This window comes from Chanos chanos, chromosome 6 (assembly GCF_902362185.1).
Source record: "Chanos chanos chromosome 6, fChaCha1.1, whole genome shotgun sequence".
In the NCBI taxonomy this organism is placed as follows: Eukaryota; Metazoa; Chordata; class Actinopteri; order Gonorynchiformes; family Chanidae; genus Chanos; species Chanos chanos.
In genome coordinates, this window is record NC_044500.1 from 16,737,852 (window position 1) to 16,752,717 (window position 14,866).

General features: G+C 43.5%; 1 protein-coding gene across 3 annotated transcripts in view; it reads right to left on the reverse strand.

Annotated features, from left to right (window-relative positions):
- Positions 1-3,203: 3,203 nt before the first annotated feature.
- ulk2 (unc-51 like autophagy activating kinase 2) overlaps positions 3,204-14,866 on the reverse strand; it is a 28,525-nt gene continuing 16,862 nt past the window's right edge. Inside the window, exons 13-27 of one of the 3 annotated variants that reach the window (XM_030776401.1) lie at positions 14,595-14,766; positions 14,226-14,286; positions 11,497-11,646; positions 10,327-10,472; positions 10,109-10,192; positions 8,654-8,925; positions 8,338-8,534; positions 8,041-8,150; positions 7,704-7,838; positions 7,251-7,462; positions 6,796-6,974; positions 6,464-6,582; positions 5,997-6,154; positions 5,622-5,757; positions 3,204-5,125 (exon numbers count right to left, since the gene is read on the reverse strand). In XM_030776401.1, coding sequence (XP_030632261.1) covers positions 5,061-5,125; positions 5,622-5,757; positions 5,997-6,154; positions 6,464-6,582; positions 6,796-6,974; positions 7,251-7,462; positions 7,704-7,838; positions 8,041-8,150; positions 8,338-8,534; positions 8,654-8,925; positions 10,109-10,192; positions 10,327-10,472; positions 11,497-11,646; positions 14,226-14,286; positions 14,595-14,766 — 2,196 coding nt within the window. In that variant the 3' untranslated portion in view covers positions 3,204-5,060. The remainder of the gene's footprint in view (positions 5,126-5,621; positions 5,758-5,996; positions 6,155-6,463; positions 6,583-6,795; positions 6,975-7,250; positions 7,463-7,703; positions 7,839-8,040; positions 8,151-8,337; positions 8,535-8,653; positions 8,926-10,108; positions 10,193-10,326; positions 10,473-11,496; positions 11,647-14,225; positions 14,287-14,594; positions 14,767-14,866) is intronic. The other 2 variants (XM_030776403.1, XM_030776402.1) reach the window with 2 other exon arrangements.

The following is a 14,866-nucleotide window of genomic DNA, read 5'->3' on the forward strand; positions in this document are numbered from 1 at the left end:
CCTTGGCCCTTTCTCTTTTGATGCATGCAGTGCATTAATCTGTATTACTTTACATGCACTTCAGCAATCAGTTGAAACACTAATATTAATATTCTATGTGAAATCATGTATTAATTACAATTATCATAAGTTGCAATGCTAAGTATTTAGACAAGGAGAATGAATCCCATGACATGGACAGAGTGTGTCCATAGCTGTTTGAACAAAAAAAGATAACCTATGAAATGTCCTGCCATCATTCGTTCTGAGTTATATCATGTAAACCATGACTAATGTTACTAAAGGGATAGTCCCAGCCTTTACTGCTTAAGGACCACTTCTTGTGTAAATAAACACAGATATTATAGAGGATATGTATCCAGAAAGTTTTTGCGCACAACCTGTTACCCATTTTTACCGCTTTACCTTTGACCTAATAGCATTTATTGAATAGACTTTTTCAACCAGCGTTAAGTATTGATTTTTGAAACACTGGAATTACTGTGAACTATTAATTTTTTAAATATTCCTAGACTCGTATCTTATCCCAATTTTCAAGTGTATGACCTCTCTTAACCGTGGTGTTACATGGTTCGGGAAAATAAAATCACAACTTCCAAAGAACTGCAGAGTGAACTTTGAGACTGTTGACAGAGTGTGACTAACGCAAATTTGAATATTCACATGTCACCGTACTGTAATAATATTTCAAATGAGCAGAGACCGCCGAGAAGGAAGGATGCTAAAGCGAGCTTCAAATTTTCTTAACGGTAAGTTTGGAAGAAATAATTAAATATGTAGTAGTTTCAATAAAATGAAGGAGTAGGGGGAATGTGTAGTCGGCACAGTGGTTCAGCTACAGTTTAAGATTATATTTAGCGATGATGACGTGATGATAATCTTAGCCGAAAATAAATGGACATTAATCTTAATTTTCAAATTACTGTCTAACCAGTTACTTACAAGTAAAACGATGATCTACACTAACAAAAAAGTGAAACTCTGGAGTATAATAAGTTACTGTGATAACCTCTGCATTGAATCACCTCAGACAGCAACAACTGAAAAGCACTTGTCTCTGTCCCGCAACATTAATGGCATACATTAGTATGTCCAGTGGTCATCATAACTATTTTTATTACCACACAGGTGGACTTGGGAATAGCCCGACATTGGGGCTTGTGCTTCTGGGCCGAAGAATTTCTGGCAAAACTCTGGCAGGCGAATAACATACTCGGCATAACAGCGTTTAAGAGCGGTCAGAGGACCACTCGCTGTTTGAAGAGACTGGCTTGGGTGGCTGGTAGCAGGCTGGCTGTGGTGGACACTCCTGGCTGGAGTCTTTTGAGGCTGGCTGACAATACGAAGGTGAAAGAAGAGATCCAGCGCAGTGTTTGTCTGTGTCCTTCTGAATATCAGTCTGTGGTACTGTTTACCTGGGGCGATGAATTGAGGGGGGAAAGCATTGAACAGTACATGGAGAAGAAGGGTGAGCCCTTAAAGGGAATTCTAGAGAAATGTAACTACAGAGGCGTCCTGCGTCCTCGACAACAAAAGCAGAGAGAAGCACCACAAAGTTTTGCAGTTTCTCACAATTTTGAAGAAAATGTTTCTCATTGAACAGGAAACGGTAGGGAGCCATTTTAGGTCCAATTATAAGACGTGAAGAAAAACTTCAATAAAACCGTTTTCTGTGCCTCAAGCCACACGACTTTACATTGTTTCAAAGAAACAAAGCGACAAAAACAAGTGCAAATGGGGAAAAATAATTTGTCACACCGGACACAGTGTGGACCTAGTAAAGAATACCTGGTGGACCTAGTAAAGAATAAACATTCTGTTATGCACAGATTAATTCTATATGGTTAAAGGTTGAGGATTGTTCTGTTTTTCATTCAGTACAAAACTGGGTCACAATTCATTATCTCGTAAACTTGGCACAGGCTGTGTACATTTCATAAAGTATGACATATCTCCATCCAATAGAGGGCGCTGCCGAGCAGCCACAGCCACAAAAAATAACAAAAAGGCGAACTATCTGGGTTTTAAAGAATCAGTTATCAAACCACAAATTTGTCTGTCTGTCTGTCTTCTTTGGTGAGAGAGAAGCGTTTGACTAACACCAAACTGTCAACCTATCACTGGGTAAATGAAGATTCTCATAGTGGATACTGACCTATTATGAAAATCTGTGAAACTGATTGTGTGTCTGAGAAAAAATGTGTGCCACGGTGTACTGTTTATCTATTTTCTACACACTTCTAAAGACAATCACAATTTCTATTTGGTGTGTACTCTACATGTAAAGAAATAAACCTGCTGCTGCTGCTACACAAAGCATGTTTCAGCACTGGATCTTTGAGTGTCGCATATTTTATCATATGAATGAAATAATGCTTATGGCATAAGATTTATCAATTCCATAAAATTCAGCATGCACATAATAAGGTTACGACACAGTCTGACTCAGTTTTGATCCTTTTAATAAAACAAAGGCTGCATTTCTAGAGTTCCAGGCAGAGCAAACAGAGATGCCCTTTAGTGAAACACACAAATATCAATTAGAAGACCAACATTTGTTATTGGGATAAAAATGAGAAAATAGGATTCTTTTTTTTGCTTGAGTTGGGAATTTGGAACATATCAATCAATAGGACCATGTTTGTTTATACTCATTCACTTGGAACAAAGAAGGTGCTAGAGACGGGGGGGAAAATACATTCTAGAAGTTCCACAGGTACAACATGTGCATCAGTACCAACAGTTCCTTATGTTACATCCTCTGTAACAACACACTTCTTGGACAAATGTGAAGGAGTGTTGCCTACAAACTACAGAGATATGCACAAATTTGGTAGAATTATGAGACAAAAAGAGAGAGAAACAAAGAGGCTCTCTTTCTCTCCTTACATATATATAATTATATATACATATGTGTGAGTGTGTGTAAATTTTATATATATATATATATATATATATATATATATATATATATATATATATATATATACACACACACACACATATATATATATATGTGTGTGTGTGTCAAAGGCATTGTGGGGCAGAGTTTTCACTGGAGAGACATAAGAAGGCCAATCACAAAAATTTGAGCTCTACCAACTAAAAGAACAGGGTTAGTCAGAACCAGCCTGTTAGCATCTTGGCCAGCCTCACAACACTATTTTGTTTTTCCTTTGTACACCATGTACAGAATTGTTATGAACACATGTACAGATAAAGGAGACTGTTTTTTTCTCTGGCAGTCTCTGTACTTCAGGATCCTGACACTGGCCACTGGTGCACCACTAGGGGGTGCTGTCATACTAACACAGTTGAGAGCACAGCCGATATTGAGAGGGAATGGGTAGGCTGATTGTGATGGACACTAGGCGGTTCCTGTCCTTAGCTATATAAATCTGGTTACCATCCTGTTGTTAAACCAATATACTTTTTTCCTGTACTTTTTACTTTTTACCAGATAATATCAGTGAAAGAGTCTGGAGCTGCCCTGAAGTGTGAGAATGTATTTCAGTGGTCTACCCAGAGTCCTCGGACAGAGCTTTGAAACTGAACTTGTAATAATTAAGGGTAATAGTATCAAACATCCTATAGACAAAAAAAGGTTGTGCTCTTTAAGTGACAGGCAGGCCATCCAATAGCAGCGTCCATCAACCTCAACCTCAAGCCGTGCTCTCACGCATTCATTCGGCAAAGGAAAAAAAAATAATAATAACAAAGCCACATGCACAACATACAAATATTTACAAGTTGTAGGCGCCAGTATCTTAAAAAAAAAAAAAAGCTACAGTATCAATAAGATCATACAAAGCATGTATCAGTATCGTTAGAATCAAATGAAACGCAAGTAACTACTCAAGTATTTTGACCGTTTTGCTTGATTTCCCCTGACTGGCATGCAGTTTGAGAGCCCAGTACACACAGCTATGCTGACTTCTCTTTACTCTTAACCCATGTTAAAAAAAAAAAAAAAATTCTGTCCATGTCAATCAAGGCTGTGACCTCACTGTCTTTTCAAAGCTCAGAGTAGAGGATCTGAGATGCACAGACATGTCTGGACATGTTTCTCAGCTGATCATAGCCCCTTGTGGCCATAATCCCACAGCAATGAGAGGGAGAGCTGGGGAGAAAGAGATGGAATAGAGGAATGAAAGTCATCCCTCTCCATCCCTCCGCTACCTCAGTTCGCAGCCTTCACATTGCCACGTCTTTCGGATGAGTTATCTACCGTTTTTTGTTTTTTTTTTTTGTTTTTGCCACGTTTTAAGTCGATAAAGTGCAATTGCGTTAAAAATAATGATTAATTACAAATCTACAAACTCCTTATGCTGCTACCATGCTGACATCCAGGTGTGAGTGGAGTTGAATGATTATATGAACGTGTTTGAGTGCATTTGGTTTGTGTTTGTGTCTAAGTCTGTTAACTAAACCTTTCATGTATTTTTTCCACCCTCTCTCTGTATGAGATGTGTATTCATGGCATCTACATCTGCAAGCATTTCTTTCTTAACCAATAAATAATAACAACTTTTACAGAATACAGTAAAAACAATATTTGTAATAAAAAACTGTGATTTGCATTAAAATGTTCACTGTTCACGGGCAGAGCTTAAAGCCTACCACAGAAGTTTTCTGAATAAAAATGGAGGAGGAAAAAAAAGGATAAAAGTTTGATCTGTGATTTCCACCTGCTAGTGGTGAAAAGCTGTAAAAACAATAAAGGAGACAGCTCGTTTCACGCTTGTTCAAGTCCCGACATCTTGTCTTTCATAAAAACATGACAGTTTTTTCATCTTTGGTTGTGAATTCATACATGTCTGCAGGTCGAGCATTTAGTCTGTTCTGAATAAAAAATAATACTTGTGTTGCGTATTACTTGTGAATACAATACAAAAAAAAAAAAATTAGAAAAAAAAAAATAGAAAAACAAAAGAAAAGTGCTTTGACTGCTACAAAAAGAGAGAATGTTGGTTTTCCATGGTTCTCTGGTTTGTGCGGTTTTGGGTAGAGGGGTGGTCCCTGTAGAGGACTAGACGGAGCTTCAGCGTGTGACAGGTCTGTTACTCGTACAGCGTGACAGTGCAGTAACAGAGAGCAGAGATCCGCCGATCCACGCTTGCCTTATCTGCACAAAAGAGAAACAAACAGACAACACCAGTTAAGAGCCAGTGAAAAGAGACAGGCGGGGAAAAAATGGAAAAAAAAAAAAAAAAAGAGAGAGATGATAGCAGATGCTGAGATAGCTCTGATAACATAGTCAACCGTTGCGTTTTCTCGTTGGCAACGATCAAGCAAAAAGAAATCTGATTGAGTCCGTTTATTCTGAGACAGATAAAAATGCAGTTGTCTCGAAATTATAGTCATTATAGAACAAAAAGGCCCAGCTTTTCTCAAACTGCTGATATTCACACAGCGATCAGGATACAGAGCATGCTCTCAGGTTAGAGTCTTTTCATTTGTGTAACTTAAAAGTCAGAACAAATGAGGAGGACCCTAAAATAAATGGGCCTTAAAACACAAGATATCTGCACAAACAAACAAACAAAACAAAAAACGGCTCCGTGGTGACAGAGATCATTGTGGCTTTGGAAGACAAGATCCTTAGGTGATGAGACACTCACACTTGGTGACGTTCTCGATATCAGCTGGGTCCTGCAGGATTTTGGACAGGCCTTCCAGCAGCATGGCGGCTTTGTTATAGCGGTAGGCAATGTCCTCAGTCTGCTGGAACATCTCATCCAACGCTGCAGACTGCACCTGTAATGCGCGCACACACACACACACACACACACACACACACACACACACACACACACACACACACACACAAAAAGCCACACAATTTAGGATTTGCTATGTTGTTTCTTTAACACACAGCGCTATCCACGGTGACTTAAAAGAAGCACATTCAGAGGGGAGCCTCACACTGAGTCCTTGTTAGTCACACAAACATACCCTCAGAGGAGGAAAACGGGCAGCGTGTGCCTTGAACTCACCATTTCCACGGCGTGATTGTAAATGAGCTTCTCGGCTGTAACGCTGTTAATCTCGTCCACAAATCGCTGCTTGTCAGAAAAGAAGTGGTTGAGTTTGTCAGTGAGACGGCGGCACATGGAGATACAGCTCTTATAGCGTTCGTTCAGACTTTTCACCACTACACAGAGGACGAAACAAAAAAGAGAGAACAGTTATTGACATTACATACATACAGTGGTCACACAAAAAAAAACATTTGCACTCTTATTGTCAAAAGCATTATTTTTTGACAATAAAAAATACTTTGGACAGGATTGGCAAATGTAGATAATTTTAGTTGACATACATTAACTCTCAGTGTCTCTCTGTTAATATGACTGCAGTTACACCAAAAGCCACACTCTTTCAAGCCCTCGATTTTTTCCCTTATGAAGTTAACATGTAGACACAGGCTGCAGTCAGAGGACTGTCACACTCAGACTCTGACCTTGTTTGACAGCAGTGGAGGGATTGAGTTTAGCAGACTTGATTTGGGCCTTGGCCAGGTGAAGTGATGAAGCCAAGAGTTGGGCAGCTTTCATGTACAGCACCAGCTGCTCCACCTGCCTGTAAGGTAAACAATCAGACCAGAGTAAACAGTTAGACCTTATGTTCCTCACTAGACAACATCTCAGTCTGATGGAGTGTGTGCATCTGTCTGTGTGTGTGTGTGTGTGTATGTGTGTGTATGTATCAGTGTGTGCGTGTGTGTGTGTGTGTGTGTGTGTGTGTGTGTGTGTTTCAGCTCTGGTACTGGCAGCGTGTACATATGCTTCTTACCCCCACTCTTTGCTGAGCTGGCTGATCTGGTCCACAACCACACTCTCCTGTGGGGGGTACAGAGAGGCGGCCGAAATGCCCAAATCAGCACCCCCTGCCTTCATGGCTGCTATCTCAAGCACACAGTCGGTGAAGGACAGCATAGTGCGCAGGTGCATCAGTGTGTCAGTGTGCTCCCGCTAATGTTAAAAACAAACAAAAACACACACACACAAATACACACACAAACAAAAACTTTGGGTCAGTGTGTCTGATCAAGAGCTTTGAAGTTAGTCTGTACACACAGTTCTTTTTAACACTAATTGGATAGATTGATTGGGCTGGATTAGTTTGCTTTTAGTCTCCGCTACAGATGACGCCATCTCATTGTAATCCTCTAAATGGTTTGGTTTTACTTTATTACCCTGCAACAAACAGCAAAACAGTGGCACATTTGAGGCCTTCTCCTCTCTCACCTCCATAAGTGTCTCTTCAGGTAGCTCTGGAGCTTCGAAGGTGATGAAGCCATCCAGGCTAGGAGGGGAGGTGCCGTAAGGGACGTAGCGTAGACTGCTGGGGGCTGCCTCCGCCCCTGGTGGGGAACTGCCAATGGTCATGCTCGGGGGAGAGTCGACGTGAACCCGACCGCTGGTGGAGCATAGCGAACCTGCCGAACTGTTGGATCCTACTGTGGAGATGAAGATATCAATATATCAATATTAGGGTGGAGATGACTGCAGTCTAATTTTATGTTCATTAAAGGAGTTAGTTGTGACTAAGTCATTTTCATTGAGCGCAGTACTAATAGCTGTAAGACTCCTCTTGAGTTTTAGCATTGCAATGACTGCTTTCATGGAGTTCTGATTTTAAAGACTAAATCAACACTGGCAGGATTTTAAGGCTACGCTGGTAAACACCAGGCCACTCACCTGAGGTGGTACGTGGGCGGGTCCCCAGGTGACTGCAGGTAGGTGGGGTGCTGCTGTTTGGTGGGGAGCCAACCGTGAAGAGAACGGCGCGGGGGCTCGCCCCACTCATCGGCAAACCGCACATCCCCGCTGGTGCTGGGGGGAAAAACACGCGCGAGTTGTCATTCATACTCAGTCACACCGACAGCCAGTCAAGAGCTCTCTTTCATAATCACAGGTGTTTAACAAGATCAATAAAAAAAAAAAAAACTCTGAATCACAGCTGCCAGAGAGAAAAAAAAAGATGCTGACTGAGGTGACACGGGGTTAACAGAAGAGGAGAGGAGGACAGAGTTACCTGTGTCCATGGGTCTCTCTGTGTTCAGACTGTCCGTACTGCCCTGATATGGCTGCCCTCCCAGCGTTATTCTGACAGGTTGCTCTGAAAGCCGTCCCGTGCTCACAGACCTGCAGAACACACAGCACATTCAGGGAATACTGATAACTACCAAAAAAAAAAAAATGCTAAAAAGTAGAAGAGAAACTGAACAATTCATAGAGACGGCTATCTGTAGTTGTATATCAGGACAGAGCTGGACACTCCCTGATGGCACATCGAGAACAGATCGTTTGAGTAAGTTATATTTGCACATACCTGCCAAAAGTGGTCTTGCTGACTTCAGGGGCGGACTGTCGGCCGCTCGGATAGGGCGAGCAGTGGTGAGCACAGATGTCTCGAGCATCCATCAGAGTCTTACTTGGGGTGGGACTGTCTGCTATACCCTGCTGGGAGGCCAGGGCCATGAGGTTGCATGAAGCCTGAGTTTTAGGGATCTTGAAAGGTGCAGTGGTCTGTGCAAAGAGGCAAACACATGTAAAAACGATTTCTGCAGAGTTGCCTAAAGAGCCTTCTATGACTGGTGAGACGTCTTGGACATGGTGACATATCTCATGTGATTGACGTGGCATACCTTGGTGGGAGAGCCGATGATGGTGGGAAGAGGGGATTTCTGGAGCCAATCAGAGGAGCGTGGGGAAGAGCCAAGGTGCTTGGTTGGGGAGGTCCCCAGGTTTCCAGGGCGACCAAGCTGCGGGGAGTGGCTGCTCGGGTAGGCTGAGGTGGTGGGGTGAACAGGGTCTGAGAGCTGCTTGTGCAGTTTCTGTTTGGTCTGATAGACCTCGGTCAGCGTTGGAGCACTCTGAAGACGGGCCCCCAGCAACTGGGATGATGGCACGGGAGAGCCTGGGAAAAGCAGAACAGCTTCAGCCACCAGCACAGTTCATTAACTTACCTTACTGAATGTATTTTCAACAAGGAATTTGCTGACGGGGAATTACAATGCATTGTGTAAAATTTTACATGGGCTTGCGCCTTCCTACCTGTCTGACTTAATGACACCCTATAACCCCCCTCGCACCCTGCGCTCTAAAGATTCTAGACTATTAGTCATTCCAAGAGTTAAAAAGAAGTCCGCTGGCAACCGAGCATTTTCCTACCGCTCTCCCTTCCTCTGGAATAGTCTGCCTACAGAAATTAGGGAGGCTAACTCTCTCCATACCTCTAAAACCAGACTAAAGACTTATCTTCTGGATAATATAATTTTGATTTAACATGGTTATAGCCATGTAAAACCCTTTGAGACTATAAATAGTGATACTGGACTGTAAATAAACTTATACTATTAATATATTATCATTATAATGGTATCATCAGCAAAGCTGCAGCACCTCTAGTTTAATCACCTTTCTTGCTAGGTATATGCAACCACTAGATGCCACTGTAGTCTACACATCATAACGAATAAAGAAATGGAGGCCTCTCCAAAAATTAAATAAATAAATAAAAGGAGGGCCAACGAGTTCATGCCTGCACAGTTCTCATGACAGCTTGCCACTAACAGTAAAAGTAAAAAAAAAAAACAATGACCACCATTTCACTGTGAAGAGGAACACTTCACTCTATCATGGCTTTGATACAACAGTTCTAATGAGATATGAGTCAACAGTAGCTTTTACAGGCTCAGTGTGCAAATCCATACTGTTTCTGTTTTTCAAGGCTGCACTGCATTACAAAACCTGTCTAAACACAGGCTCACTTCTGATTCATTCACAACAGTCATTCTTTTGAAGGTGTAGTTGCTATGGAGAACAGTCCCCGAGCAGAATAGCAGTGACACTGTGACAGACAGCCAAGAGAAAGCACAAAAGATCCTTGGAGGGTTAAATGAACCATGGTTGGGAGTGGGGGGGGGGGGGGGGGGGGGGGGGGGTAGTTTGAGACACCTGGCTATATGGAACACAAGCCATCTATGGGGAGACCCATCAGTATCTCTTGCTCTCTCTCAAACACACACATATACACACATACAGAAACACAAACACAGGCACAGGCACACGCGCATACACACACACACACACACACTCACCACTTGACGAACTGCGACTGCGTGTCTCGTGACTCTGGGGATGTCCACAACAGCAGTGGCCCAGCTGCTCTGGGATGGTGCCCACTGGAGGAAAGAAAAGACAGGCAGTCAGACAGACAGACAGACAGACATGTCACAACGCAGGCAGGCTTTCTAAATATGGAGCCTCCGATTCAGACGGCAGTATTCCACAGAGATCGGGGCGAGAACACTCTTACCCAGAGGAGAGGGAGAGTAGGGCCGGGAGCTGCCTGTAGAGAGACGTCGGCCAACAGCCTGGGCTACGTCTGCAGGGCTGGGGGACCCAGATCCCGCTTTGGGGAAACCCATGGGACTGGTATTAGAGCGTCGCACAGTACCCGACCTGCAGCCAAAGAAAACAGTTCCATATGATTACACCACACCAAAAAATATCTTACCCCTGCTGACAACAACCAGTCCTAAAATCCAAAAGGATTCACATGCAGTCAAATCCACCGTGTGCATTAAACAAGAGCCAAGTTCCCGCTCACATTCCACACGCTTCTTTTACTTGCAGTTCCTGGAGAGTTAAAATTCTATGCATCCTTGAAAAAAAAAAAAAAAATCCCCTTGCATTTCAACTCCCGTTTCAGTGTAAACAAAGCTAGACGCTGCTAGACTGCTTAAGCATCGGCTCACACCGCTGTGTCGCGTCCTTCCTCGATGGAAAACAAACGTGAGTCATACATAAGAAAAGCGCCAGACCCTCTGTGCTGTAAGCAGACTCTCTCTTTGTCCTGTCTCTGCAGTCTCTGTGTCTCTTAACAGACTGCACAAAAAATGGGAGCGAATGCTGTGTGCAGAGCAGCCCGGGTTTGATCGGAAGGGCAGGGCGTCTGACGTGGGATGCTTAATCCTTTTGGGAGACACAGAGCCAGGCTAAGTGAAGTGGGGCAGCAGCTGGTGGCGATCGGTGCCCCGAACGAGCAAGGGTTGCCAGGGAAGGTGCTCAAGGAAGGGCAGTTCTAATCTCCAGACCCTCTTTTGGCCACCTGTCTTACTCCCCTACCCCCTCCATCACAACCACCCACAGCTATTACTGTTAAAAAAGCCATCAGTCTAAAGAGGGTCTTTAAAGCTGTCTTTGTCCCCTCAGAGGACTTTGCATTTCCTTTCCCTCCCCCCTGACTAATCTTTTTGTTTCATTCAGGCCAGCAAGTCCTCAAACACAATGACATAACATGGCCCACAACATGATGAAAATGAAATAGGGGCTGATGCAACTCTAAAGCAAATTTAAGAGTAGAGATGTTCGTTCGTCCATTAGAAGCACTGAACGCATTCAAGTCTCCAAACTGTCAAGTAAAAACAACGCCAGATAAGGTCTACAGCTTACAGACAACATTTTGAACAGAGGGCCATCTTACCTAGGGGAGCCGTACATGGTGGTGGTAGGACTGCTGGAGAGGTTCTGTTTGATGCGCTGATAGTTGCGCACCTGTGTGGGCACAGGAATCGGGGTGGTCTCTGTCCGTGGCGACACCATGGGGGTCTGTCCGGGAGTTGGCTGTGGTTGCCTAGAGAAACCAGAGAGGACGGCTGTGATCCCCTGGGCATATTTCTCCAAAAACTGAACCATTCCCACTAAAGAAAAAACTAATCAAAGTACCAGAATGTATTCCTAGACTATAAAGAACCTGTTTGTTTATTTATTTACTTTTTTTAATCTGACATGGCTTAAAAAAATAAAAAAGATGAGTGCTAAAAGCTGTGCAAGTTTCAGTTGCTGCTCTAAGTTCTTTGTTTCATGTCTTTGTCAACTCAGGCAAGTACAGTTCCAAAAAGCTCTTCCTATTCAAGGCAAACTGGCTTAACAGTAAAGAGGAGGGGCCTCTGTGTAAACATGTGAGGCACCGGCCAATCAGCAAGGACTGCCTCTAGGGAGGGAGGGGACAGGGGCTGAACCAGTGAGACTCTGGTTTCTGTGTTTAACCAATAGCACGTGCTGAGCCCTCCCACTCTATAACAGTCACAGGGAGAGAAAACACACTGCTCATTAGCATTCCTTTGTTTTTCTAACTGGAACAAAATGTCTTTGGACAGGAGTCACGCGTAGGTCAAGCATAGGAGGGCTACGTATGTACGAGTAAATCTATTTTAGGTGAGTGGCCGCGGTGAAAGGAGAAAGAGAGAGAGAGAGAGAGAGAGAGATAGAATGTAAAGATCTGCACTCTAGATTATGTAATGAGGCGGGGATAGAGACGAGAAAACGGGTTTCAGCAGCAAGGCTGGAGCTACACGTGAGCAACACCACGAGGCCGCACAGCAGAACAACGCAGAGAGAGAGAGAGAGAGAGAGAGAGAGAGAGAGAGAGAGAGAGAGAGAGAGAGAGGGTCTCTTTGTTTGCCAGACACTCAGTTCTGCATGGCACAGTGTATATTAGAAGAAACACTTGAAGACAGCACAGAGTGCTTCCAAACACAATAGCCACTAGCTTCCTCAGCTACATGGTATTACAATCCAGCAAAGTGTAATAATAAAGGAAGGGCATGCACTGGACGCTGTGTTAGATGACCCAGTCTGGATTTGTCTATGTACAGACCCTACACAAAGAGGTAATCCTTATCAAAGGGTCTCTTCAAAGTAAAAGCCAGTTTGTAGGTCAGAAGCAGCCCTATTCTTTGTGAGGAGAGAGTGCACAATTTTACAGATGGGTGTGCTTTAATTAATGGTGGGATTTTATTTGTTCGGAGGTTGGCAGAGCTTTGTGGACTGTCCCTTAGACGAACGTGGGCGAATCAATGAGCAAACAACACAGGAGAGGGAGGAAAAAAAAAAAAAAAAAACGAGCATGGTTTCATGGTTCAGGGAAAGAGCGAGTTGGAGCTCCAGGAAAAAGCAGTAATTCTCCCGATTCACCTGGCGTGCATCCAAAAACTATACTGAGATCATGTGCGCAACACAAAAACACCAGAGTTCACATAAGAACCTCGACTGAGTCACCCCACCAGACAATTACATCACAAAGGAAAAAAGAAAAGAAGAGAGGGGGGAAAAAAAGAAATGCAAAAAGGAAGAACGAGCAAGAGGGGAAAGAAGGTGAAGAAAGGGGGAAAACGAAGAAAGAAGATAAGAAAGGAAATAAGACAGTTAGAGACAAAGAAAGACAAACAGAAAGGGTGGAGTGCGCCTAGCTGTAGTTTACATTCAGGAAGGAAAACAGGGCAAAAGGAGTAGAGGAAGTGGCTTTGAGAATCAGTGATATGTAACATGCAAGAGCAAAAGCACAGCTTACACACAGTTCTCACACCACAACAGTTCACACGCTCTAAATATATCAGATCCTCTGTTTCAAGGTCTAACATATCACAAACACTGGCCACACACACTTTCCCCAACAAATGCAAAAAAAAAAACAAAAAAAAGGACAATACTGATATTCACAAATTCACCGGTGTCCACTCACGTTCACCTTCAAGCCCTTTCACATGAAGGCAAGAAATGTTTGACCATTTGACAAGAGTGTAAAATGTGTCTTGGTAAGATGACGGGGCTACTAAAAGAGCTAAAATTAATTCAGTTGACAAATAACTACAAAGCAGACACATGCGTCCAGATGGGCAGCGATGATCCCAATGAGTCTATACATAGGACTTTCCATTTGGAGAGGCCAGTGCAAAAACACACTTGCTCATGCAGGCCTCTCATTCATTCCCCTGTGATTCACACCCTGGCTGCTTTACCCTCAGAGCAGAAATAGCACTCACACTAGGTCATATTCTCATTATGGAATCTCACTCCCACTCCAACCTGCACCATCAAATAGTTTGGGAGGTGGAAGCTCTGAAAAAATACCCGCTGATATCAACAACTCACACAAATTAAAAACAAAATGAAAATGAAAAGCTGCTTGAATAACACCGTCTCTCCCATTTACATCCAAAGAGAAGTAAAGGCAGAAAGTTGTCAGTGTTGCTGGATATTACTGTTGTGGTTTATGTGTGGTCCAGTCACTCTACTAAAACCCCTGAGTAAAGTTTGAACAGGTTTACACGGGAAACAGAGTGTGTGAGATTTTGACAGTTACTGTCACTTGTCGTGTGACAGTGATTGACTGTTGTGTGGAGTGCGTTAAGCAAGCGACATCACACCTACCCTCCACACAGAAGGAACTCGCTAGATGGCCGACGACCAGCTGCCCCCATCGGTACGTCATCTGTGACGGGGCGGAGAAAGCCAAAAGCTAAGTTAACAACTTTATGACTTGCGCTTCAGTAACTGTGACTCACTCTCCCATACACACACAAACACAAACACATGGTCACACCTACATTCAATCCACAAAACACCCGTATTAAACCACCGGTGATCACAGCACGTGAGAGTGTGACTATTATAGCAGATTAGTTTGTGCTGACTACGGTCTTGCCCTGCATGCTGCACGCAGCACGTGCAGTAATTCTTCCGTGTCTTTGGTGCTTATCACGCAGGTGAGTGTTTTAGCGCCGGCGGGCAGTAACTCACAAGACTGCTCTCCAGAGAGATGAGGCACCAAAACAAAGTCGTCCGTGTCGCAGGAGGAGTTCTTGCTGCTGGTGCTGCCTCCGGACTCCTTGGAAAGCTGCAGGTAGTTTGGAGGGCCCAGAGGAGGGGAGGACAGCACGTCTTCGGGCAGGGCCTGCATGTCAGGCAACGACTTTAACACAAACAGGAGAAGCAAACAAACAAAACAAAACAAAAAACAGTGAATTAACTCTGAATGTTTAAGATCACAGTTCATGTAACACGATCCCTAG